General features: G+C 39.5%; 1 protein-coding gene across 3 annotated transcripts in view; it reads left to right on the forward strand.

The window, feature by feature from the left end:
- TRIM37 (tripartite motif containing 37) overlaps positions 1 to 27,099 on the forward strand; it is a 46,618-nt gene extending 19,519 nt beyond the window's left edge. For 2 of the 3 annotated variants that reach the window (XM_088152330.1, XM_088152332.1), the window contains 14 exons: positions 691 to 772; positions 1,545 to 1,621; positions 3,772 to 3,951; positions 4,778 to 4,892; positions 6,506 to 6,718; positions 7,620 to 7,756; positions 8,761 to 8,855; positions 11,639 to 11,839; positions 16,640 to 16,951; positions 19,354 to 19,482; positions 20,009 to 20,189; positions 21,067 to 21,185; positions 24,185 to 24,346; positions 25,626 to 27,099. In XM_088152330.1, coding sequence (XP_088008456.1) covers positions 691 to 772; positions 1,545 to 1,621; positions 3,772 to 3,951; positions 4,778 to 4,892; positions 6,506 to 6,718; positions 7,620 to 7,756; positions 8,761 to 8,855; positions 11,639 to 11,839; positions 16,640 to 16,951; positions 19,354 to 19,482; positions 20,009 to 20,189; positions 21,067 to 21,185; positions 24,185 to 24,346; positions 25,626 to 25,714 — 2,092 coding nt within the window. In that variant the 3' untranslated portion in view covers positions 25,715 to 27,099. The remainder of the gene's footprint in view (positions 1 to 690; positions 773 to 1,544; positions 1,622 to 3,771; positions 3,952 to 4,777; positions 4,893 to 6,505; positions 6,719 to 7,619; positions 7,757 to 8,760; positions 8,856 to 11,638; positions 11,840 to 16,639; positions 16,952 to 19,353; positions 19,483 to 20,008; positions 20,190 to 21,066; positions 21,186 to 24,184; positions 24,347 to 25,625) is intronic. The other variant, XM_088152331.1, reaches the window with a different exon arrangement.

Here is a 27,099-nt window from a genome sequence, read left to right on the forward strand (position 1 = left end):
CAAGGGCATTGAAGATGAAACGTGGCTGGGTCTTTCAGCATGACAATGATCCCAAACACACCGCCCGGGCAACGAAGGAGTGGCTTCGTAAGAAGCATTTCAAGGTCCTGGAGTGGCCTAGCCAGTCTCCAGATCTCAACCCCATGGAAAACCTTTGGAGGGAGTTGAAAGTCCGTGTTGCCCAGCAAGAGTCCCAAAACATCACTGCTCTAGAGGAGATCTGCATGGAGGAATGGGCCAAAATACCAGCAACAGTGTGTGAAAACCTTGTGAAGACTTACAGAAAACGTTTGACCTCTGTCATTGCCAGCAAAGGATATATAACAAAGTATTGAGATGAACTTTTGATATTGACCAAATACTTATTTTCCACCATGATTTGCAAATAAATTCTTTAAAAATCAGACAATGTGATTTTCTGGATTTTTCCCCCCATTTTGTCTCTCATAGTTGAGGTATACCTATGATGAAAATTACAGGCCTCTCTCATCTTTTAAAGTGGGAGAACTTGCACAATTGGTGGCTGACTAAATACTTTTTTGCCCCACTGTACTCTGAAGTACCTGTTTGGAATAGTGTCTAAAGCATTGCATATTAAGGAATGGTTGCTTTTTGGAATTGAGTCACTGTCTCTGTTAGAAGGCTGCTATTATTCTTTGTGCTAAATACTTCTTTCAATTGTCTTAACAGCACTTTACGCCAGCGAGCAGATCCAGTTTACAGTCCACCACTTCAAATTTCTGGGCTTTGCTGGAGGCTAAAAGTGTATCCAGTGAGTTTTAGCTGATAGCATTAAGAAATATTTAAAAGGATGTTTGTTGTGACGTCTGATACATTTCAGTGTTCTAGTCCTATGACTAATTCTGGTATATTGTTCAACTTGCTGAAATTGAGGACTTCAAAATGCAGGTTACTTAATTGAACCTAATATTTTGATGAATGTGGACCAAACGCAGAGCCCCAACATAAATATTAGCAGACTTATTTCCAAAAGAAACCCATTGATAATATGCCATATAGTATGATTATTTCCCCTGAAAAAAAGCTGATTAACCTCAAGTAATTTTCATCAAGTATTAAAGATAAAGCTCTTTATTTTCCAGACGAGTCATGTCAGAGTTGCTACTTAATATGCTTTATTTCTTCCCTAGGGAAAGCCTGAACATTATTTTATGTTTAAGCACTTTCCTATTCAAACAAATTATTTGAAAATATAGCAAAAATAGATGTAAAATAAAACAATCACTTGCATCGACAGGTTGTATAACTTTTTTACAAGACATCCCAGATTCACTGTTTATCATATTTGAACGCTTATGGTCAGCAGAATGTCTGTTGCATTCTGCTTACTGAATAAATAGCAAGCTATTCTGCTGACTAAGAAACAGTGAGCTTTGATTCATTGTGGAGGGCTTTTGGTTAGGTGTTCAGGCTGCCAGCACATGATGTTGTGTATCAGGTGACACAAGGGGATGTGAGGTTTCACTGAACAAGCAATTTCTTTGAGGATTAATTCCTAACTTCTATTTTAATTTTTTGTGAAGGATGGAAATGGAGTGGTACGTGGCTACTATTTATCAGTATTTCTTGAGCTCTCAGCTGGATTGCCAGAAACATCCAAGTAAGGACTAATGCAAGCATCTGATGATGTCCATTGCATGCCTTGCATGCAATGAAAATTGTTCTATATGGTAATAGTAGAGTGGAGGTAGCCGTTATGTGTCTTTACTCTGAGATTGCCTTTTATAACTCTAACCTGGTAAATTGCAGCATCTGGCTAGGCATAATGAGAGAAATTGGAAAGATGACCTAGGTGGTCTCATTTCAACTGTTCTTCCACAGAGTGAAAAACTGAACTTTTCACATTGCACTTTCCATACGATTCACAACCCACGTTTGCAAGACCACCTATTCCAACCAGTATTGGCCCAGCCAGTACATTCAAACAAAAAGAATCTTCTATTGATCCCCCATTTTGGGAGCTAAAGCAAGGAGGCAGTGCGGATGCCATGGAACAGCCTCCCGGTTGAGATCAGGCTTTCGGAAGCCTGGGGATAGAGTTGTTCCAGAGAGCCTTCACATTTTATCAAGCCATCTTTCTATTCTGTTTATATCATTTGTAGTTTTCTGCTGTCATGGTGTTGCTTCACTCTTTTATCATTGTATTGCTGTGGATGTTTCATACTCTATATAAACCCAAGAGTCTCTGGATTGTGGTGGGGTAGAAATGTGAACAACAAATAAATAAATAAACACTTAAGAATGGATTTTCAGTTATATGAAAGGTTGCAAAATAGGGAAATTGGCAAAAATTACTACTCTCCATTTCTCTTTAGAAATCATCTTCTGGATTAGAATTGGTTCTGTGAAATGTGAAACAGTTAGAAGTTTGAAACTGCTGGCTCCGTCCATTAGCATTGCCTGCTGGGTATTGCACCAGACATCGTGAAAGTGTGTGACTGTTAATTGCTCTCAGTTTATGGGGAAAGTGTTGTGTCTTGTGTAAATAATGTAGTTTGCCAGTCATCTTTAGCAAGCTAAGAATCCTGGATTGGGTGCTGTGCTGAACTTGCTGTGGAGAGATACCTTAACTTTGGTAGGGAACAGAAGTGCAGCTGAGAAATTTGCCTGGCTTCCATGGATGAAAGAGGATTCCTCCTAAAAATTTCATAACATCCAAAATCAAATCATGTATTGGACCTGAACGCATCATTCAATAAGTGTAAACCAAAATCGTGGTTCTCAATTCTAGTTTTTTGAGATTCAGTTTTTATCTTGATTGCTTCAGTTTTTCAGGTTAGGCTACAACTGTCAGTAAATTCTTTAAGTCTTCAAAATACGTTTCTAAGGTTGATTATGTACTTGTTTGTCTCCTCTCATTTTAAACCATTTGGTGGCATTTTAATGCCAAGGCACCACACCATCTGCAGTGCCCTTAGCATTTCATGCACAGTCTTGCGTGGGATGGCCAGAACCTGCATATTTCATTTTCTTTATTTCTTTGCTTTGCACTAGAGTAGTACCTTTTAATTATTTTTGTAATGAGAGATTTTGTATACATTTCTACAGTCAACAAAGATACGAATTTGGAATATGTATTCTTGAAAATATAATGTACACTAATGTCTTATAAATCAAATGAATAAAAATGGACTTGTTTGATTGAATTTGTATCCTACTACAATCTTGCAACTCTTGGGGTTTACAAAATGCAAAAATTTAAAACATTTGCAGTTTAATTGAAACAACAAACATAAACTAAATCATAACATTAACAATATACAGTATAATGATAAAAATAACAAAAATAGAAAGTAAAAAAATAAAAGATGGTGGAGTGGGTAAATATCACTGGAATGTTCTCTAGACAAGTTCAAATTTTAACAGCCTTCTGATAGCCATCAAGACTAGGGACTAGCCTGATCTCTATAGGGAGGCTGTTGTGTTGCCACCAAGAAGCAGCACATTCTAGCTTTGGATTAAATTTCCCCCTGTGTAATTCAGTTTTTTTACTGCATTCAGTGTTACCTCTTTCTTGTTTTCCTCACTGCATCTTGTTATATATACCAAAATTTGATCTGGAAATTCCCTGGGGACAATATGGGGATGCACAGGTATAATGTGGGAAGAAACAAATACTTACGGAACCAACCTTCCTTCCTTCCTTCCTTCCTTCCTTCCTTCCTTCCTTCCTTCCTTCCTTCCTTCCTTCCTTCCTTCCTTCCTTCCTTCCTTCCTTCCTTCCTTCCTTCCTTCCTTCCTTCCTTCTAGATATGAATACCGTGTTGAGATGGTCCACCAGTCCACTAATGATCCTGCAAAAAACATCATTAGAGAATTTGCATCTGATTTTGAAGTTGGGGAATGCTGGGGCTACAACAGGTTTTTCCGACTGGATTTGCTTGCAAATGAAGGCTACTTAAACAGGCAGAATGACACTGTCATATTACGGTAAGAAAGATTATGAAAGGTGGGTGGGCTTCATGGCATAGGATAGGAAACTTCTTTATGCTACGTTGAAGTGCTCTTGGTCTTAAATGTTTTTTGGTGAAAATACATTGTGTGGGGTTCAAAAATAACAAGAGGGGATCTTTTCATTGGTAGTCCCCCTTCTCTGGAATATCTTCCCTAAGCGTGGGTGTTTGAGGCAGACTTTACTATATTTTCTGTGCCAGGTAAATACATTTTTTCTCCTAGGCATTTTAATCTTTTTCTTTTATTGCTCCTTTTACTGTTTCAGTGTTACACATTTTAATTATAGTGTTTTAATGTATATTTTGATTGTTTTAGAACTTTGGGCACTTTTAGTTTGTTATACGCCATGCTGGGAAAACCTGGTTTTGAAGAGTGACATATAAATGTTACAATAAATACAAATGACTAATTGTATGTCTTTTTAATTGGTGGACTCTAAACAGAAGTAGATATTGCCTAAATCTCTAACAGATTCCTTATTGGAACTATTGTAGCTTAATGAATAAAAGCTAGCATTTATTGTTAAAAGGAAATACAATTTTCTCAGTCACACTTCAGAGTCAAATAAACAGGCATCAATAAACAAAAGGTGACATTTTAAGTAACTGAATGCAATTTAAAGCCCTAGTTCCTTGGAGTAAGTGAGATAGTATAGGATAACACAACCCTGCTCTCCTAATAACACAGTCCTGTTTGGACTGTGTAACGTACAGGAGGAGCTCAGGGAGGATCCAACTGCTCAAATGACTTGCATTTCCTTGGGGAAGCTTAATGACGCTTTGACATGCTGCTTCTCCTAAAGGTTCCAGGTGCGTTCACCTACTTTCTTCCAGAAATGTCGGGATCAACATTGGTACATTTCTCAGCTGGAAGCTGCTCAAACAAGCTACGTCCAACAAATAAATAATCTGAAAGAGGTAAGCCAGCACTTTTGCACATAGTTACACTGCCATTGGCCACAGAGATAGCTATAACCATGCTTGTTTTCCTTTTCTACGTTGTATTGGCTTCCCAAGATCTTCATAACTGACATGTGTTCCTTTATTCTAATTCACACAGGAAGTATATGTAAAAAGGTTCAAGCAAAGGTACATCAAAAACTGATTCATCTTGCTTAGTATTATCAACACAGCCTTCCCACTCTGGTGCTTCCTATATGTGTTGGATTATAATTCCCCAGCCAATATGGACACTGTTTGGACTTGTATTTCATTATATTTAGAAGGTACCAGGTTGGTAATGGTTGGCATAGACTAGGTGACAGGGTGCGACAAAGTATTTTGGAACAGGCCTGACTCTGCTTTTGGTACCTCCTTAATTCAGACGTGTATTTTTTTGGAATTGCAGGCTACCAGGTGAGCCCAGGAAAAAGTACAGCTTCTTTAAGGAGGAACCAGCAGAATTGGTGTATGTGCCTCATCTGCTCTGAAGCAACTTTTTTAGCTTCAGATCTGAAGCACTACACATACCTGCAATATAATTGTGGAAATTCTGGTGATAGCCAGTAGATCTTCCAGTTTAAAGATTCTGTTTTGTAAATTGGGTTAGCTGTTGGAAAGACATCACTCATCCAGAACCTGAATCTGGGTGACAGTACCAGTCTGTTGTGTATTGTGGAGACCTGGTTGAGGAAAGAGTTTGTGTCACCTGCTTCTTCTAGTGCATCTAGTCTCTTCTGCAGTAGAGGAGACAGAGCTGGAGGATGGAAAGGTGTGGTGGCACCAACTCCATCTCACTCAGCCAGTGTTTCATCTTGCAGGCTCCTTTCTTTAGTGCATGATGCTGTAGGTTGGTGACTTGGATAGTCTGGAGGGGTTTGTTGGTCCATTGTTTATGCCCTCATTTCATGTTCTCATTTCCTTAATGAGCTGACATTAGGTCCTCTTTGGCTTCTTTTGGGGGGCACTCAGTAATTACCCAGGGATTGCTCAAATCACAATTTCATGCCTCTGAGGGATTTTTCCACTTACCAGTCTACCCTATTTACTTATTTTTTATGTTTGGATAGCTAGTTATGAACAGATGACATAAGATTATCTCATCTTTCAAATGCAGATATGTATTTTTACTTATACATTTTAAGATAATTTTAGTTAGATTAATGTATGATTCCATATTCCTAAACAATATCATAATTTACCTGAATCATCTTTGCACTTAAATTCTGTATATAACTGTCACTTGTCAGGTATGTGCTACTGAGACACATTCTAAATGTATGAATCTTATATGTTCAGAATTTCCTCTGGTTCTCCCTTGATTTCCCAGCATTCTTGGCAAAGTTGCTTTTACCTCTTTGTGGTTTCCCATTATTAAATCAATCCTTTTCACTATTTTTACATAGTTAATCACATTAAAAATTTACGAAAAATACCTTAATAGGTATCATCGTTACAGAGTTGTTGGGCCAGTGTTGTTCCGAAACTAGAACACATTAATTTGGATTGGTCCTGCTCTTGCTGTTTTCAGAAGGGACATCAACATAACTTTTCAATATCGTGTGTTTTGTTTGCTTGTTTAAAAAACGAAGAGGCTTGCGATTGAACTTTCCCGGACCCAGAAATCCCATGGCGTCTCCCCTCCAGATACTCACCTTAGCCCACAAAGTGATGATGGTCTGGAAACAAGACCAAAAAAATCAGGACCAAACTCGGAAGTGCTTCTTGAGGCTGTGGCCAGCACAGCACCACCCAGAGACACAAAAGAAGAAGAGGAGGAAAAAGTACAGTATGAAGACTTTAATGTAAGTATTCTTGTGGCCTCCTCCAGTGAATTAACCATGTAAAGAACAGTGCTTGTGATTCTGCCTCAGTGAATGGAAAGTAGTTTAATTAAGTTAGTAAAAGCAGAGTGAGCCAGAGAGCTGTGTAAATCACTAAACTTGAAGCTTTATTCAGTCACCTCATTGGCACTTGAGATTTCAGGTCATTTCCAGGCTGTCATATTAGCTGACAGTTCAGAAACTTTGTTTTTAAATGAAAGCACAGATTCTCAGCAAGTTAAATTCTGTGCCTACTGCTGGAATTCTTCCTGACAATGCCATAACTCATATTTATTCCAGAAGGCAAGAATATTAACATTAATCTTCTCTAGTTCATATTGAAGTGGTTCTCCTTGATTCTGGCGCTGCCTTTTTCCCATGCACAGAGCCCATGGTGTGGCCCTGTTTCTTGATGCACCTTGATCTTCCTTCACCTTCTCAAATACCTAAGAAAGTACCTAATCAGCTGTTCAGCATTCCAGCCAATCGCTGAACATAAAAGGGGAAAAAAAAACTCTGAGAGCAAGACGCCTTTTTCAAAAGCTGCAAGTTCAGTCCTTGGCAGAAACAGGGCTATATTGGTGATTGTTGTAGGTGCTTGTTAAGGATCACTTGCGGTGTGAGAAAGGGTTGGTAATGCTACATTTCATTGCTTTTTCCTCCTTCCCCCTGACCTGTCATGTCAGTCAGGGAAGTAATTCATCTCTTTGACTTTGTAATTTGAGGATTTTAAGTGTATGTATAGAAGGTCCTGGGTTCCTGATTTTCAGAGTTGTGTTTTTCTTTCTCGTTAACTGTTTGTATGTGAGAATTACTGCTTTCTTTGCACCCAGTGCACAAATAAGTATTTTGTTTCAAAATCTTTTGCCTGCTGTAATTGCAGCATGAACTGTCAGATGGGGATTTGGATGTTGATTTTGTTGGGCAAGAGGAGGCAAATCATTTAGATGGCAGCAGTTCCTCCGTTAGTTCAACAGCCACCAGCAACACAGAGGAAAATGATATAGACGAAGAGACCATGTAAGTCATGGCAGGGATCTCCTTTCCCTGTGTCTGTTAACATGTAATCCCCTTTCACATCTCTGAGTAGGAAAAAAAAGTGCCACCCTTTCAACAATGTTCCAAAAATGTCACAGAGAAGGCTTAACTTTCATATAAGCCTAAAGCACAGATTTCCACACTCACTTGACTTGGCGATACTTCTGTGTGTAGGATTGGGCTGCAACTAATCCATATATTTAAGCTGTGTTGAGAGGTACTTTAATTGTAAATCTGACAATCAGATTGGATGGCTAGAGATATTTTATAGCTAAAAACATAGAATCATAAATTTAAAGGTGGACCTTCTAAATAAGGGATAGATAAATATTGTCCTCCAAATGTTGATGTTAACTCCCATCATACTTCTATTGCCGGTGCTGACTGGAGGGATGGAAGGCCAAGGGTGCCTACAAAGTTAGCTAAACTATTTTTTTCCCTCTGAGAATTTCTCCTTTTGTTTCTTTGTTTTCTTTATAATGTGCATTTTCTAAAAGGGGATCTTCAATCGTCTAGTCTAACCAACCTTACTTCTGATATAAAAATCCACCACTTTAGGAGCACCTTAAATAGATAGCTGTCTAGGTTCTGTATTTTGCCATTTCCCCTCTGAAATGATACAGTCCATTCCATTACCACAGGCCATTGTTGCTACCTTGTGTTGCAGTTGTAGATTGGCTGCCCCTAGGTGTGGATCCTATTGTAATGAAATTGTTAGCCTGTGCAATTCAAAATTCTTTAAACCCTATTTATAGAATGAATGTTTTCTGTGGAATCCTTGGAGTTCTCTGAGCTTAGTTGTTTTCTTGCAGACGTTTCGTTACCTGGTTAGATAACATCTTCAGTGCTAGAAGGGAGGGGGGTTTGCTCTCTGTTTATATACAGTAGCTTGCCCTGCCAGTATTGGTGTATATATTCTCTTTTATTGAATGTTTTCTCAAACCTGAAGCTTAGCAGAAATTTTGTGGTTTTACTTTGCCCTTAAGGTCTGGAGAGAATGATGTGGAATACACTCACAACATGGAGTTGGAAGAAGGAGACCTTGTGGAAGAAGCGACATCTGCCCCGGCAGGTGCCTCAGGTATAAATAGAGAAAATGCTTTTTATAACTTGCATTTCTGTATAAAGCATCCCTTCCTCCTTTCTCCACATCAGAAGCAACATGGAGTTGGGGATTCTGCAGGATTTTCTATTTTTGGAATTGCTGCATCACATATCATATGTAGATATTATTTAATGTAGGGCAGTCTTCCCATTAGCTTAGATTCAATGGAGGCTTGCAGCTGGGATTAAAAAATAAAAATAAAAAGCGTATCAGTGTAATACTAGCCATGAGATTACGTTTGGGGAAAGCCAACAGAGAAAGTTAGGTTTTGAGAGGCTTGGCATACTGCAGGGAAGAGACTACTCCTGGGCATTCATGTCTTTTTAACCTGGAAGCTTTAATCCCTTCTTTTAAAACTTCTGATGTTCTTCTGATGTACATTCCTGTATTGCAGGAGGGAATTGTTTAGGCAGTAGGTAGAGAAGAATTTAAATAAACGTATCTTTTGCATTGATTTGAATGTAATTCAGAAATAGATTCTTAATATTTGATGAGATTTTTTAACAGTTGCAAAAGGTTTGTTTTTAAACAAACACTGCAGGGCTAGTAAAATTCTACTGAAAATGTGGAAAGGTAGCAAAGATTTGTCACTTATCCTATGGGCAGTAGGGGACAGCATCTGTACTTTTGTATTACAGTCCTGTTTGTAACTGTCAAATTCCTATTGTGAATTAGATAGCAATCACTGGCATGTGGCAGGCAAATTATACCTCTGACAGAATTTCTTCTGAGCCTGGAAATTAATTCATATTTAGCTGATTAATACCACCTCCTTTACAACAGCAGAAATGGAGACATGATGTCTGAGAGCTAAGTGATTGAATGTATTCTTTGTTTTGTTTTGTTTTGTTTCTAAATCTTTGATGTTGGAGAAATCCTCAGTTAGTAGTATCTGTAACCCACTCATTTAAAGGAATCTCCCATTCTGTTCCTTTCTTGTTCTTAATCTCCTGTTTTTAGTGAGCTTTAAAATGGGGATTTGACTTCCCAGTTAAATTAATCCATCATTAAATTAATTCTGGACTATTTATCAAGAGGGATCATACTGGCCGACTTTTCCTTTTCCTTTTTCAAGAGAGCTCATAATAGGGAGAACAAGAGACCCAACTAACAATTTAAATAGTTTAATAGTTTAAATAAATAATAATAGTTTTATTGTTTTTAATCTTTTTAATGGTTTTTGCTGTTATTTTTTGGTTGATTTTGTATTGTTTTCTGGATTTTTAACTTGGTAAGTGACCCAGAGTCATCGCAGTGAGATGGGCAGCTATATAAATTAAATAAATAAATAAAAAAAAATATTTGCTTATTTTGATATACATCAAAACTGAGGCTGACAAATCTCAATGAATATAGGATAATGATAAAATCAAAATCAGTGATTAAAACCTGGGAGCACCAATTGCCCAACAGCCTGAACAGAGTCCTAATTCAATTATAGGTCAACATAAACAGGATTTAAGCCCATTTGTATGATGGATCAAAGTAGACATTAGTTGGAGCAAGGATCCACAGCTCTGTATCTGTTACCAAGAAGCCTGGCAGACTAATTGCTCTCACATATGGCTATACAAATAGGGGTTCAAATTTTATTGCCAGAAAGTAGATTCCTTGCTAAGAATGAATGTAATCCTGCATACCTAATATAGAAAACAAGATCCAGTGAATGTCTTCTTGAATAGTATTCCTATTAAGAAGGATGACATCCTTATGCACCAGGTCTATTCTCCCCCCCCCACCCCCGTCTTCATTATGAGCTTGGGGCTGTACAGTACAGCCAAGCAACCGCATTTGACAACAGGTAATACTCCCTCCCCCTACTTTCACCAATGCTCTATATCCAAGCAGTTTTTAAGTGACACAGCCCTGATCAATGTGGCCTTGTACTTGTAGATCGAGAAATAATTCATCTCTTCCTATTAGCGTTCCTATTTGGCATTTGCTAATCGTATCTTCATACAGTGGTTACTGAGGGAAGGGAGTAAAACAGAAGGGGTAATTACAAAGATGTCTAGTTTGCTATCTTTTTTATTAATGTTTTCTGTATGCCCCATCTCAACATACTCTAGCTAACGTCACTCTTATATTGGAGTATTTTTTTCTGGGTCCTCCTCATTCCTTCATATCAGCAGTTTCATTTCTCAACACTGTTTGATGTTTTGGTTTCAGCTACTCGCTGATTGGTATAGCTTTCTTTAAATCTTTGTTTTTAAAGATGATGTAATCTGACATGTGTCATCAGGGAAAAGGTTCGTGTCTTTTCATTCTTGTGATGGCATGTATCTCATATTTAGCTCCATTTGGAGATCCCTGTTTTGGATTGCTAGGAAATCAAATAATCCAATCATTTAATGTTTTTTAATTGTTGTGTATATAGATTCCACTTCCTTTTCTTAATTTTCTAAATGTATAAAGAAGCAGATATTATCTGTTCTGCATTTCTGTCTTCCCAAGTGCAAACATTTTGAGACCATATTAGGCTATTTTGTGGAGAAAGGATTTTTTTTTTAAAAATTTTGAAAGCTACTTCTTTTTTTTAACTTATGCAAAAGATTAGATTTTTGTGACCTTGCAGGTGTGTCTTGTTTCTCTGTGGATCTATTTTGGGTACAGGTTTGCTTGCATTCACAGTTGATTTCACCATTAGAAGCAATGCTAATAAGATTGCCCAACTGTAGCTGACCTCTAAGAATTACTGGGTGCCTAAAATCTTTGTAAACAACTAATCATTCCTCTTTTTCTTCCTCTTCCTCCTCCAGGTGGGAGCCATGCATATCGTCCAACAACCAGCCACATGTCAAGGCGAGGAGGAGGTGCACTAAGTTCTTCTGCCAGTAGCAGCTTACTTGATATAGACCCCTTGATATTAATACATTTGCTAGACCTGAAAGATAGAAATGGGATGGAAAACCTGTGGGGTCTACAGCCACGCCCACCTGCCTCACTTTTGCAGAATAGAGGTGAGTAGGTGAAATCCAAGGGACAGAAAGCTTTTTGAGGCTTCCATCTTTTCTGGGGAGATACTAAAAATTAGGTTCATTATTTTTCAGTTCAGTAATTCTCATGAAAGGAGCTGGTTTCTCTTAATGATTATTCTTAAGATATGATTCCTAACAGTATTTTTAGTCAATGGAAATAAAGTTCCCATTGAAATCAATATTATTTGTTTCCAATGTATTTAGGATTAGGACGCCAGTTGCTGCTATGATAAGTGTTGTTTAATGATCTCGCAGTAGAATTTATTGAATTACTCCTCTTCAATACCTTTTGCTCTGCATTGAATGGTTTTTAACATAACCTATTAGACTGGTTCACCCTGGACAACTAGTGGACCCAGTTGGGTTCCAGAAGGAACTTGGGTTATTTCCAAGGGCCTTCTGCGCAGTCTAACTGAAGCCCTGATGGCTGCCTGGAATGAGAGGGTGGCTGGGGCTTTGGATCGTATTACACTTGAGCAGCCTCTCTTCCCCCAGGGATCCCAGAACTCCACTTGGTTTACAGAGGAGGTCAAGGAGGTAAAGCTGGAGAAGACACTTAGAGTGCTGCTGGAGGGTGACAAGGAGTGAACCACGACACTTTAATAGCTAGAGCTGCTATTAGGGCCCTATCATGTGGTGATAAGGGCAGTGAAGTATTTTTCTACCCTTATTGCATCTGTAGATGGCCATCCAGCAGCCCTGTTTTGGGTGACCTGGTCCCTCCTTGGTGGAAGTGGTTTTGGGATTCACCTACAGGGTTGCTGTGAAGAACATGCAGGGCATCTGATGTATAAAGCTCTAAGTGGGACACTAGCCTTGATGCAGATCTTATGGAGGTCACTGGGACCAGGTCTGGCTAAGTTATCTGGAGAGAGTTTGATCCTGTTGGGTCTGAGGAAGTAGACAGAGTCCTCAGGGCTGTAGCTTGGCCACCTCTGTATTAGATCCATGTCCCTCCTGGCTGGTCAAGGCTGCCCGGGAAGGGATGTGTGGTTGGGTTCTGGTGCTGGTTAATTCTTCTTTGAGGGAGGGGATGGTTCCACTGTTTCTTAAGGAGGCGGTGGTTCGCCCCCTCCTCAAAAGGCCATCACTAGACCACACTATTCTGAACAATTTTAGTCCAGTATCCAACTTTCCCTTTTTAGGGAAGGTTTGTAGAGAACATGGTTGTGCTGCAGCTTCAGAGGACCCTGGAAGAAGCGGATTATCTGGGCCCCTTTCAGTCAGGGTTCAGACCTGAGTATGGGAGTGAGACAGCATTGATTGCACTCTTGGATGACTTCTATCAGGAGCAGGATGGGGGTAGTGCGTCCATCCTTGCTCTTCTTGACCTCTCAGCGGCCTTTGATACCATCAGTCATGGTATCCTTCTGGATCAGCTCCTGGAGTTGGGGGTTAGTGGCATGGAGTTTGTGGTGGTTCTCCTCCTTCCTCCAGGGTCAGTTCCAGTCAGTGTTGATTGGGGGAGAGGTCCAGCCCTCAGCCCCTCTTTTGTACACGGCTTAGTACTTTCTCCCCTCCTGTTCAACATACATAAAGCTTCTGGGTGATGTCATCCAACGATTTGGGGTGAGGTATTATCAGTATGCTGATGATTCTCAGCTTTATATCTCCACTCCAGGCCACCTGAGTAATGGCGTGGAGGTTCTATCTTGGTTCCTGGAGGCTGTGCGGGCCTAGATGGGGTGTAACAGGCATCAGGTCAATCCAAGCAGGACAAGGGGCTTTTTAGACCTCCTGGTTCTGGGGACCTTCCATCTTTGGGTCTGGATGGGGAGGCACTGCCATAGACAAACCTGATGTGCAATCTGGGGGTCTTCCTGGACTCGCGGCTCCTGCTTGAGGAGCAGGTGGCAGCCATGGCTAGGAGGGCCTTTGCACACTTTTGGGTTGTGTGTCAGTTACTCCTGTTCCTAGAATGGCCAGCTCACAGTTGCTCATGCCCTCATGACATCCAGCTGGACAAATGCAATGCACTCTTCATGGGGCTGCCCTTGAAGAGTATTCAGAAGCTTCAGCTGGTGTAAAATGCAGCAGCATGGACAGTTTATAGTGCCAGATATTTTGCACATGTGACACCAGTGCTCCATGAGCTGCATTGGTTTCTGATGTGCATCTGGGTCCAAGTCAAGGTTCTGGTTGCTATGTTTTTATTTTTTGAATTGTATATACATACAGAGTCCATTGGAGCTGAGTGGCCAAGATAGATAGATAGACAGACAGACAGACAGGCAGACAGACAGACAATTTTATTGTCAGCCGCCTAAAGTCATGTATATGAGATGAGCAGCTAAATCTTCCTGTTGATTGTGTTAAATCCTTGTGTATTAGTTAAAGCTGTGAAATTTGGGGTTGCTGTCTGGGATAATGAATCTCTTCAGGGAGAGTCTAAAAACCTGAAGGTACTAAGAGTGTGCTATAAAAAGTTGGACCATTTAAACCTACATGGATAGTGAATACCTTGATATAGTTAGTTGTGTAGTTCAGGTCCTTGAGAAAAGAGGGAAATATAGTTAAAATAGTAGTAATTCACAAATAATAGGGAGAAGCAGTATTAAATATTTGGTGTCCTATGGTACATGAGAATGGATATCTCTTACATGCTAAAAAAATTAGACAAGATATGGTTATTACCGAAATGGCATGTGATTTTAAAGTCTCATCTATAATTGAAGAATACTGCAAGGGAATGAGAATTTGAAAAGCGAGACTTGAGAAAAAAGTCAATATAAATATTGAGAGAGTGATTGTCCTTTTGAGAGCTTGAAGATATAGGCTGGCAATGTAAAACTAAATAAAAGCAAATTTAGATCTTTTTAAAAATATCATGTAGTTTTGGCAATCTCACCATTAAGATCCTGTATATTCTTGTCTGAAGTTGTTAGATTAGTCAATCTAGCGGAATTTTTATTTTTGATTTTAATTAACCTGATTGAGATATAAATTGTGCCTTTAAAAGTGGCTGCTTCTTGTTCTTAGGCAAGGACAAGCAACTTGCAGCCCATCTACAGCCTTTCTCCCTCAGGCTTTTTCCCTTTTCCTTGTTTGTTTTTCCCTCTGGCTCTGGCTCATTCCCCAGAGCTCCTCTGGAAATCACAGACCTGGAAATATTATCTTCTTATTATTTAGGGTTAGGTTAGCATCTGACAAATGAAAAATATCTGGGATGATATGAATGAACTTCGGTTTTTTTGTTGATAAATAATTTTGAATTAATTTGTTTACCTTTTAAAAAGTTTCCTCCCATCTTTTCAAGTAGCCCATTTAATGAAGAAAAATTGGTAGTTTCTCTTTTTTAAATATAAGCAGGTAGTTTTGCACCGTTATCTTGCATTTAAAAAAAATGAACATTAGCCAGTGGTGAGGAATACATAGGAGAATATGCTATCCTGCCTTCTAAGGCTTTGATTTTTTTTTTCTGTGTCTTGTGGAAGCACCTATTTAGAAGTAAGCTTGCAAACTATTGCCAGAACCAGAATATTTATTTTATTTTATATACTTAATATATTAAATACAAATTCTGCCTTCTTTGTTTTAACCTCCCTCCCTCCCTCCCTCCCCTCTCCCCTCCTCCCCCCTCCCCTTATTCCAGTCTCTTGGTGCAAGACTGCATGCAGCTCCTAGACCCTAAGTCTTGCTGGGTGCTGAAGCCATGGTATCTCTGTTCCCGCAACTCTGTCAGACCTTTCTTTCTAGCTTTGCCCATGCCAGAAAGAGGGTGGGGGTGGGAGGAAAGGAGAGGAGAGGAGAAAGAGCCCAGAATAGGATCATTATTTATACAGTGCAAATTGAATAGGTTTTTTTCTTCTCTTTGATATTTTCAGAAACTTCAGTATTTCTTTCCACAGTAAACTGCATGTCATTTCACATAAAGAAGACTCAGCTGCCTGACCTTCTCTGTTAACATTTTTATTTCTTTAATACAGTTCTGTGTCTATCAGGAAGCACAAAAAATTAGCTAAAGCAAACACTCTTGTTATGCTGCTTTTATGCATATTGCAGATTATGCTCCAGAGAGGGCCTTTATGTTTTGTGGAAAATTCATCTATCTTTGGTCCAGTTCTGAAATGCTATTCCAGTAAAATTATATCTTAGGTAATGGGGCTATAAACCATTTGGATATTACAAGGTAGCTGCATATTACAGTCTGACATTATAATCTCTAGTGAGCCATTCAAATTCGATTTTCTTTTAGGGAAGTATTTGTTGCTATAAATTAGTTTTTCTCACTTAGGAGCCTTCCAAAGACATAGCAGTTAGTGGAACTGCAGTCCACATGCTCTTACATTCTTGCAGTCCTCCATCATCCTTTGCCTACCTGATCATTTGCAAAGTATTTTGATGTTGCTTTATTTGGTACTAAATATACCTTATTTAATTTAATCCATTAAACTTTACATATGCTCTATCCTTAAATGGATGTACAACTGAAGAAAGAAATCTCAACTATTATTCAGATCTGGTATTGAGCTTTGGTTAGCAAAGAATTGGTAAAGGAAATTACATACTTAGACATAGATTTGCCTCTGCTGTACATCAGATTGGGCAACTGTTGCTCCCCAACAATTTCAGATCTCATTGAATTGCGTCTACTGTTTCACCGGTGGTAAAAAATCTTTTATGGCATCAAGTTGTTAGCCCAATGCCCGACCTTCCTCCTGTCTCATCCAGGTTTAGGACTAGCAGTGACGGAGTTCTGTGGAAATTAAAACTTAAAAATAAGGTCTTAATCCAAGACCCATATGGAGAACTTTAACATTTTTCTATTTCTTCTCTGTCAAGCATCGTACTCTTTAAAGGAGAAAGACCAGCGGAGGCACCAGGCCATGTGGCGCGTTCCACCAGATCTGAAGATGCTGAAGAGGTTAAAGAGTCAGATGGCTGAAGTACGTAGTAAAATGTCAGATGTGAAGAACCAGCTGTCAGAGGTTCGGAGTAGCAACAGCACCTCTTCTGACGGGCAGGCAACTTATTCATTCCCTGGCGACCAGGGAGCCTTGGCTGCTTGCGGGACAGAAGGCTACAACAAGCTACAAGAACTTGGGAGGGAGCTGCTGACAAAATCATCCCTCTCTAGCTGCTATATTCGGAATTGTAAGTGGAAATGGATTTAGCTGTCATTTCTGTAAGAAGGGAACCATTTACCTACCTGATGTGTGCAGCCTTTTAAAATCCTGGACATGAATGCACCTACATTGATAAAGCACTGATTTTAAATAAACACAGATAAGCTTTTAAGACCTACATATTTTGAGAACAGACTGGGAGTGAAAACAGCGAAGATTAATCTGCTTTTCCCAAGGAATTGATTGCTGATAGCAGTTGTCTTAATGCTGCACATTTCACAGTGAGATTCACATGCACAATTCATGGGACCCATAAGCTAATGGCTACCAGCAGTCTGGTGTATTCGTTTAGGTGCCTTTTTAGTTCTTACAATCTTGTGCCAGCTGGAGGGTCAGAAGACTTAATGGGTAATAGCAGGCTGAGTTCAGCTTGGTGGATTGCTTGGGAGAAAGCCAGTTCATTAAACTGTAAATAAAGCAATTCCTCAATCTGAATAGTGGACTCTTACTGTATATTGGAAATTGTTTTCATATTAAATTAAAGAATTTGTCCCTCTAACCTAGTGTTATCTACTGGCAGTAGATCTGGCACAGAATGTCTCCTATCAGCACTTCCTGAAAATGGTTTTTTTTATTAGAAATGCTGTAATTGCTCTTTCACTGAACTGTGTGTCTTCCCAGAATGGGAATAATTATGGATTTTTTTAATGCTTTAAAATAAAACAATGCAATGTTTGGAAGGGACCTTGGAGTTCATCTTGTCCAGTGTTTCTCAGCCTTGGCAATTTGAAGACCTGTGGACTTCAGCTCCCAGAATTCCCCAGCCAGCAAGGCTGGCTGGGGAATTCTGGGAGTTAAATTCCACAGGTCTTCAAATTGCCAAGGTTGAGAAACACTGATCTAGTCCATCCTCCTCCCCAGTGCAGGAATCCACTACTGCAGCATCTCTGACAGATAGCCAGCTTCTGTTTGAACACCTTTTGCGAAGGAGAGTCTTCAAAGACTTTTCTACTGTTGAACAGCACTTACCATTAGGATATTTTTCCTGGTGTCCAACTGAAATCTACTTACTTGTAATTTAAACTCCCTGTTTCTGGCAATGTCTCCTATGACAACTCTGAACAATTCTGCTTATCTTCTACATAACAATAAGCCCTTCAGATACTTGAAAGCCGCTCTCATGTCTCCTTGCAGTCTTCTCCCAGCTACTAATAACTTACACTTCCAACAGTTCCTCATAAGTGTTACCTTCCAGGTAACATCTTGATAAACTTATGCTAGCTCCAACCAAGTGATGCATTGTTTTCTGAAGGTGCACAAGCCAATTACTTAACAGCCTGATTTAGAGATTTGCCCAGAATCAACATCAGACTGACACTCTTTAGTTATTTGGGTCCTCTTTTTTCCCTTTCTGAAGATAGAAACAATATGGTCCTTTCCCAGTCCTCTGGCACTATGTCCATCCTAAATGATTTCTCAAAGATCACTGAAAGCTCCTACATGACATTTGCAAACTCCTTCACGACTCTTAGGTCCTAAAGACTTAAAACTTGTTCATGTTACCATGTGCTCTCTAACCATTACTTTATTTATCTTGGGATACAATTCCTTCCCTTTGACTGTTCTGTTTAGATTCATTTGAACACAGTTCTCCTCTGGGGAGAAGACTGAAGCAAAGCAGGAGTTTAGGAGCTCAGCATTCTCCCTGTTACCTGTTGCTATTCTACCATCTTCTGTTCATCCCTTTGGTTTTTTTCCTTCTTTGTTGCTTTAAGGTTTTCTTGCAAGTTTAAGTTTCTTTCACACTTTAGCCTTTCTATCTTGCTCAAATTCTTGGAGCTCACTACAAGCACACAGTTCCTTACATAAAATATTATGCTTCTGTTCCTTTTGGCCTGTTCCTTTGAATAAGTTATACCCTTCAGTCCTTGCATTCCACTCATGAGTTTTGGCCACCAGGTTATATTAAATTGTATTCACCTTCCTGCATTAAGATTTCTAGTTTGTCTTGTTTGTTCCCTGTTCTCTGTGCATTTGTATACATGGCATGGACGGTAAATAGTAACATGAAGCAGTAATACAGGTAATGTTTCTCAAACTTAGCAAATTCCAGATGTGTGTACTTCAACTCCTGGAATTCTCACTAATGGCCATGATGGCTTGGGAGTTTTGCGAGTTGAAGTCCATGCATTAGGAGGGTGCTTGGGTTGAAAATCACTGATGTAGAGGAAGCAAATGACATGGGAGACTCAAGGAAGAAAATGTCTGTCCTTGAGGTTGATATAGAATATCTTGTTTTAAAGGTTGTTCTAAAATAATGGTAGTGATAAATGATGGTCTGCCTTTTAAGTCTAAGCCAGATCTACTGATGTCTCCCTTTTTAAAAATGTTAATTGTATTTAAAGCTGAAGATTTTTTTTAATCCTGCAGCCACAAAGAAAAACAATTCAACCAAAGCTGGTCGCACAGGGGCTGCAGGCAGCCTCTCTTTGCGAAGAGCGATGGATTGTGGGGATGGAAATATCCTTTTGAAGCCAGACTGTCAGCTTTCCTCTGAAGGTATAAACATATCTGTGGCATATGTGTGTATTTGCATACTATTTTGCTGTTTGTGTGTTTTAAATTCTTGCTTCTTCTGTACATGGGCTTTCCCTGTTGTTGCTGATAGAGCAGATACAATAGAACACAATTCAAGCTGCAAACCACCAGTAATTGAAGGATGAAATACCAATTGAATTGTTTAACTTGGAGGAGAAGAGCTAACAGCTTTGTGTCAAATACCAAATAAGAAGACTGTATGGTATAGAGATTGGAAAAGATTAGTTTCCAGTATGTACATATATAGGAAAAAAATATTCAGATGTTGGCCCCTCCTCAGTGATACCCCACTAGCATGCTGTATATGGCTTTCCATATTGTTGCTGATAGATCTGGTAGAGTAGAATGTAATTTGTGTCTCAAACCAACAAGGACTGGAAAAATCCTGTCTTAAATACTAGTTGTTTGTGACAAATACATATTACATATTATATATATCCTTGAAGACTGGAAAAAAATCATGAGAACTTGTCTTATTTTTCTTTAGGTTGCCTAGGAAACTCAAAGCCCAACAGTCGGCGTGGCTCCCCAAGATCTTTAACTTGTGCTTCAGACCCCCTGTCTAATTCTGAAGACAGAGTATGTGAGGTTTCTGATTCCAGCATTGGTGCTTCTGGTTTAAGTGGCATAACTGCTGTGGAAAAGGCCAGGAAAGGAATAGCTGTGGGGTAAGTTTTATTTTGCACTGTATGTGACTTGAAGAAGAATATGTATAGAGACATAGAGATGGAAGGGACCTGGGAGGTCTTCTAGTCCAACCCCCTGCCAAGGGCAGGAATCCTCAGACCATCCCAGAAAAATGGCTGTTCAACGTTGGCTTGAAAACCACCAGTGATGGAGCATCCACAGCTCTAAGAAGCAGGCTATCCCACCGCTTAAGAGCTCTCATGGTCAGGAAATTACTCTTTATTTACTCCTTTAACTATGTAAAGCTTCCACTTGTTGGTTCTTGTCCTACGGTGCTATGGAGGTGCTACAGAGAGTAAATGCAAAGCCTCTTCCCTTCGACAGCCCTTCAAGTATTGGAAGGCTGCTATCATGTTTCTTCTTAGCCTTCTCTTCTTTCATCCTGCCCTGTTGTTTTCATGGCATATATCTTAATTGGGAATACTTCTCATTTCCAGTTGTTTTCCACTCTTGCAAATACTTATACTGGGTAAGAAATTAGTACCTCTAGAATTCTTCACAGCAACTTTTGCTGTTGCAAATTTAAGGCAGCCTATAATTTCTGGTAGAGACGTGGAAATATTGCAGATCCAAACATCACTCTTAAATGCTTTACAATTGCCTCTCACCTCAGAAAAACCCTCTTCCTGTTTTCATTTGTATGTACCATAGTTAGTTTTGCAAAGTGTAGCACAATGTAGTTTACTGTTTTAATTGAAGGGAGGACATGATTGTGATCTTTCAGAAAAAACTGAAGTCCATGAAAGTTCCATAATATGTTGTCAAATTAACCCTGGACTCTGTTGACATGACAGAAATGGAAATACTTTAAGCTCTGGGGCTTTTTTGTTACCAACCTGCCTTTCCTCTCCTTTTTAGGCCTAATTCAAATCGATGTTGCCTGGAAGCAGCAGAGTCAAATGATTTGGAGAACAGCACTGAAGCTGGAGAGCTCCAAGTAGTCCCCTCTGAAGGGGCCTCAGCAAATCTTGAGGAAGGTAAGGCTCTGTTCAGGATTTGGAGAAAACTAGAAATGTCCTGATAAGCTGGTGTCTTCCTGTTAACCCAGACTCAAGCACTCTAAAGCTGAGAGGCTGCTGGAGCTAACAGTACATCAGTAACTTGAGTAATGGTTTGTAACTGCTGAGTATTTCTTTGTGATGAGTATTCCTGGAGGCTGAGGCTTGCTTTACCCTATGGAAAAACCATAGACGCTCTTCTTTCTGGGTCACAGAATTAGTTGTTGATTTGGAAGTCTCTTCCTCTCCCGTACTTGTAAAACTGCCTTCCACCTCCTCACTCACTGGAGTTTGGTACGTGATGAATTGCTGTTTTTAAAGTTGGACTAAGATGCTGGCATCCATCATTACGTGTTGGGGGTCATCTCATGAAGGTGTTGCAGGAGGCGCGTCTGACCTCAGGCTGAATGTTCCTTTTTAGTCACCGTGCTTTAAGCACTGTTAGCAGTTGCAGCTTGGTTGTTGGAAGAGGAAGAAAAGGATTTTCTTTTTTACAGTTGCATTGTGGAAAACCCCAGGAAGCCCTTTGCTGCTTGTTCCCTTTCAGATAGGGGAATCGGAAGTAACAGACCCTTTTTGATTTGCCATTTTGTAGCCATGGAGACGGAGAATGTTGGCGTTTTTCTTACTACACAAGGACAAAGGAATTGGGACCTTGTGTTCTGGGCTGGAGAAATCTCACTGCACTATTAAAGTTTGCTTTGTGTATGAAGCAAGGTCCATTTCATAAACACCCTCTAGCATCTTGTTATGGCAATAACAGATGATAATAACTACAACTGCAGAATTTTCTTGGACTTGGTATATTCATCCTGTTTAGGGAAGCTGCTCAGTATAAATATGGTTCCAAAGGCTGCAGTGCTTCCTTGGCTGCTAAATAGGGAGCAATTTATTTGGAGCTTTTATCAAATGGCAGTTCACTGATACACTGCTAATAATGAGACAGTGCTGGATGCCTAGCTGCCAGCTGTGAAAAGCACCTTAAAGAGCAGAAGCAAGGAATATCATTAGGTGGATTAACAGCAATAAGAGGAAAAAAACAGATTAAGTTGGTTTTCAGTGTGAAAGCAGCATGTGGCTGACAGCCAGTTCTAAATATGGGAGCTTCTAAGTTTTGTTGATGTCAGTGGATTTCAGCGTTTTAAGTGCATAGAGAATTAGATTGTAAGTAACATGCTGTGAAGTTTTAAAATAGGGAGGAATACCCACAGATCATCAGCCATACTTGGACAGTGAGGCACCCTCGTTATGCTTATAACTTTCACCCAAGATCTTCTAATTCTCACAGCTTTGCAGCTGGTATAATAACTATTAGGAAATAAGGGTGGAATTAAAGCAAAAGGATGGATTTCCCTTGCAAGTTCCTTCTGCTTAAATGGAGTAGAGTACGGTATCTACTGATTATATTTTTAAATCAGTCGGTGGAGAGGGGACTTTTAAGTATTTATTAATATTATTTCTGTCTTCCTAAGCTAGATTATGGATAACTGCATACATCATTAATAAAATATTCTTAAAAGCAAAAATAAGAACTGGAGCCCTCTTTCTTCGAAGATGGTTGTACAGATCAGCTGATGGCAATGGGCCTGTAGAGTGCAGGAGGCCACCAGGAGCAGGCTTGAGCCTTTCCCTATCACTTTCCTCCTCTAAGACTTAAAAAATTATCCCAGGAAATTTTTCACCTATTTAGATCATGATTTGATGTATTATATCTAGAGAAATATATCTAAATTAAAAGCCAGTGTGAAATGTAGCTAACAGAAGGAAGGTAATACAGTTGTCATAATGTGAAACCTTGATCAGGAGATATCTAATGTCTGAATTTCTCTGAGATACCGAGTGACTAATCTTGAGGCCTGAGGAAAATATGAGAGATGTTATTGTCATGATTTGATCAGAACTTTTGTTAAATACACTGAATCAGTTTCATAATTCTGGCTGGAATATTATTCAGAAGGTACAATAAGGGTATTTATTCATTGAATCCTGTAGATGGATGCAGTTTTGCTGAAGTCCTCCAGCATATATAGTTCTTGTTGACAAATTTATTTTAAAAATCCTATGATTTGATTTGCTGGATTAGATCAAGTTTTGTTGACGTAATAGCTTCACAAGGCAGCAACAAATGTATTTTGTATTAATTACTGCAGTCAATATGGGGAAATTCCATTTCAGGAGGTTACAGATGTGGAAATGAACAGGATAGTTAAGTCCAGGTAATGGACAGAGACAAAGCCTGGGAAAATCAAATGCTGATGAGCCAATCAGGAGGATGAGTTTCCCTTATTGTTTTTTTTTTTTTTTAAGGGGGAACAGTCATTTTGTCTAGGACCAGTGAAGCTACTTGTGATATAAATTCTTTGTTTTATGGATTAAGATCTGGGCTGTGGGAACTTGCACTGGTGTGTTTGTGTGAGAAAGAGAGCGTTTCTGTGAAATACTGGGCTGAGGGAGCAGCTAATTTTCAAATTGATAATGACTAGGTTCAGTCTTTTCAAAAAGTATGTGTTCATTCCTTCTTTTTTCTTTTTCTTTTATTGTTCTCCTCTTGTGTATCTGACCTTACTGTATCTGACAAATATTTAACTTCATAAGGAACCAGTGGTTCTCATTCTGGGAAAGAAACATACAGGCTGCTGAAGGAAGGGGATTCATTTATCTGGAATGAAGTGCTGGTGGCAGCAAATCTAGTTGGCTCCCCCCAAGAGTTTCAGGGAGAGAGCAACTGGGTTGTGGGGGAAAAGGATTTGGAGAACTGTTGTGGTAATTGGTGAGGACCCAAGCCAACATTGCTTGTGTGTGTGTGTGTGCGCACCCCATTGCAATTATGTGTTTTCCAGAGCTGTAGTTACCTTGTCTACTCACTAGGAAGCCTTTCTGTAGATCCAACAGAACTAAGGTGAACCTTTGGGCTCTTTTTTTTGAGGGTAATGTGTTTGTGCTAAGCAGTTAGTTCTTCTACTCCTTTCTGGGTGCAGTTGGACTTTGCCAGAAGCATGTCCTTCACCTCTTGCCAGGCATGAGCAGTGACAGCGACATTGAATGTGACACAGAGAATGATGAACAGGAAGATGCAGAGACTGCCTGTGCCACTCCAGAGGTCTACAACCAGGCTTTCCAGACTCAGCCTTCAAGTGATGGTAAGAAGGTTCCTTTGCAAAGACCAGTGCCTGGAAAATGCCAGTGGCTAGGCTTTGAAAGTAGTCTTTTTTCTCTTTTATTAGCCTTTATTTGCTTCTGTTTTTGTTAGGGTTCTTTCTCCCTCATTTTTCTGTTTGTAGCACTTTCTCCTAATTCTTGCATTCTCTTTTGTGGATATTATAGCTGCTCTTCCCAACTTCTGTGGTGTATGTTCTTTTCTAAGCTGTAGCCTTACATTGTTCTGAACTGTGAGAACTGGTATCCTTATGCCTCTAGTAAGTCCTAAGGCACTGACCTTTCTGTTGGCCAAGGCACTTCAAGTTGACCTTGGCATCATATAATAGCCACCAGGTAAACTGATGGGTTAGGATCTCTTTTTTTCTCTGAAATAATTACAGTATTGCATATGTAACCTCAGTGGGCTGTCTCTCACCTGAGAATATCTATACAAGTAGGGAAACAGAGCTCTTGGACATTCTGGTGTACTGCAGGTTGCCCCTCAGCATTGCATTCTTGCACCACACCCATATGATGCTCTACCCATTTAGGTGCAAGCATGAGAAGGCAATCCAGTGGCTTATGCTTGATTCTGTCTCTACTCTTTTTGTTATTTTATCTTCAGTTTGGTTTTGCTTTTGTTTAGAAAAGCAAAAACCATGTTGTCTGGATTTTCATTTCTAAGCTTGCTGCAACTGGACACTCTGCTTCTCTCTTCTTAGATTTGACTCTTTCTTTGGGGTGCATTTTGCTTACCTTCTATCAAACCTTTCTGCTAATAAATGACTCTAAAGCTATTTTCTCTCAGTTTTCAAGACTGATTTTTGAAAATTTCCTAGATTGGACGCTCCTTTTCTTATGGATCCAATTTATTAGAAAATAATGTTGCGGCAAGTCTTCCCCCCAGTGGTCTCAGCTATTGTCATCTTACTTGGAGATAGATTGGTTTGAACATATCTCATTGTTCAGAATCAGGACAAAAACATTAATTAAAGGTTGTTTCTAGTTAAGAATGAAAGAGGCATTGAAATCTGATTCTAATCAGTCAGGAAACCTACAAGCTCCAGTCCTCCTCCCCCCACTCCATCTTGTGGTCAGTCAAGTGGAGAAAGGGGTTCTTATGGCTAGCTTGGCCAGGTGGAATTGATTCAGCAGTACCCACCTGAAAGACAAAAATCAGGGTCACTTGATTCTTCTTTCCTGAGTGTGTGATAGCCCACTGTTGAACACTTCCATCACACCAAATCAGAAGTCTTCACTATAAACGTTTTGTGTTTTCAGCCTCAGAATTGTGCTCAGTTTTCCCTGAGGGTGACCAGATAGGCCCTGAAGATCTCCCCTTTGCCACAGGGAAGGACAGTGCAAGGTAATACTGGGTTCTTCCTGCTGCACCAGCTAAAATTTTATGAGGATTGGCATTTTGGGACTAAAGAGTTTGCAAAGGAATTGCATCTGTGATACCAGCAATTTGCTACCTGAGTGACTTCATAGCATCTGGAGGTTTGTATGTTTGTCTTGCTTTTTCTCATATCTGAAAGCTGATTGTGTATGAGGATGAGGTCTGCGTCACATAAGTAAAGATCAGTGTACCTTTGAGATGTCCTGTGTTAGGGTACTGCTGCCCTTCCTCCATGAAGAAGGATGAGATCATGCTGAATTACTGTTGTTCAGATCTGCCCCAAATGCATAAAGGCCTGTTAATGTTTCTTTATATTTCACTTTTTTGGTGGATCACTCTGATGTTGAGTTCTTTTAAACCTAGAGATGTAAAGTGTGGTATACCATCCTCACCTTTGTAGCCTTCAGAGCTCCCTTCCAGTAAGTGGGCCCAAATTTGGAGTCCTTTTTTGCATTTGGGAAGCTTTAAGGAACAAAAGTGGTCTCCTTAAGTCTAGCAGATGCTTAAAATTTCCATTTCACTTATAAAAGCCCCACTCTCCATACAGGCTGTGACTCCATCTACTTTTGGAGTGCATCTCAGAATGTTACACAAAACCATATTGTGCCAACCCATTTTAAAGACTACTGATTTTCTTCTCTGTCCTTATCCTTTGTTTGTTGATTTTATTGACATAGACTGCTTCTGATATGAAATTATTCCAGTTTGTTTATTCTGTTTTGTCCCAGATAGAGCTTTTGGGGATGGGAGCCGTCTGAAGTTTGATTAGCATTTGGTAGCTTATTTCTTAGGGATGGCACTGCCCCAAGTTTTCTGGTAATGCCTTACACAGACTTTTCATGACCCTGTCCTCTGAAAATTCTAGCTGCATTGGTTCTCCAGTTCCACCTGCACTTCATTTAGCTCCAAAAGCTACTTTAACCTTAGCCATATTCCTCAGTGATGGCGAGGTTTAAGGGGACGAAGAAGGGACACTTCCCTGCTGCAATTATTTTAAATGGTATACATTGTTGTCATAAGCTACTTAAATATTTTCCAAAAGGAGTTTGTTTTCTCTCCCTCCCTCCCTCTCCAAATTAGTCCAGTTTTGGCCAGTTGAAACTAGCCTTTTTTTGACATTCTGCATTGCATTTGAGCTACTGAAGGTGTTCTACAAGTTTATGCTTAATTGGCTATTCCCTTAAAAGCATGTTATAACTATATAAATATTACTTAATGTATCCTGGTGTATTTATCTTCTCTTGAATGTTATACTTAACAGAAATATCCATTTGTAAATGTAATGTTTAACAACTGTAAAAATTCAGGTGAAAATGGTTTGCACTCTTTTAATTAATAAAATGAATGTGGAATTGA

Source organism: Python bivittatus, unplaced genomic scaffold, assembly GCF_059951505.1.
Source record: "Python bivittatus isolate LINGU-HERP-01145 unplaced genomic scaffold, Pbiv_v1 ctg000690_np1212, whole genome shotgun sequence".
NCBI lineage: Eukaryota > Metazoa > Chordata > Lepidosauria > Squamata > Pythonidae > Python > Python bivittatus.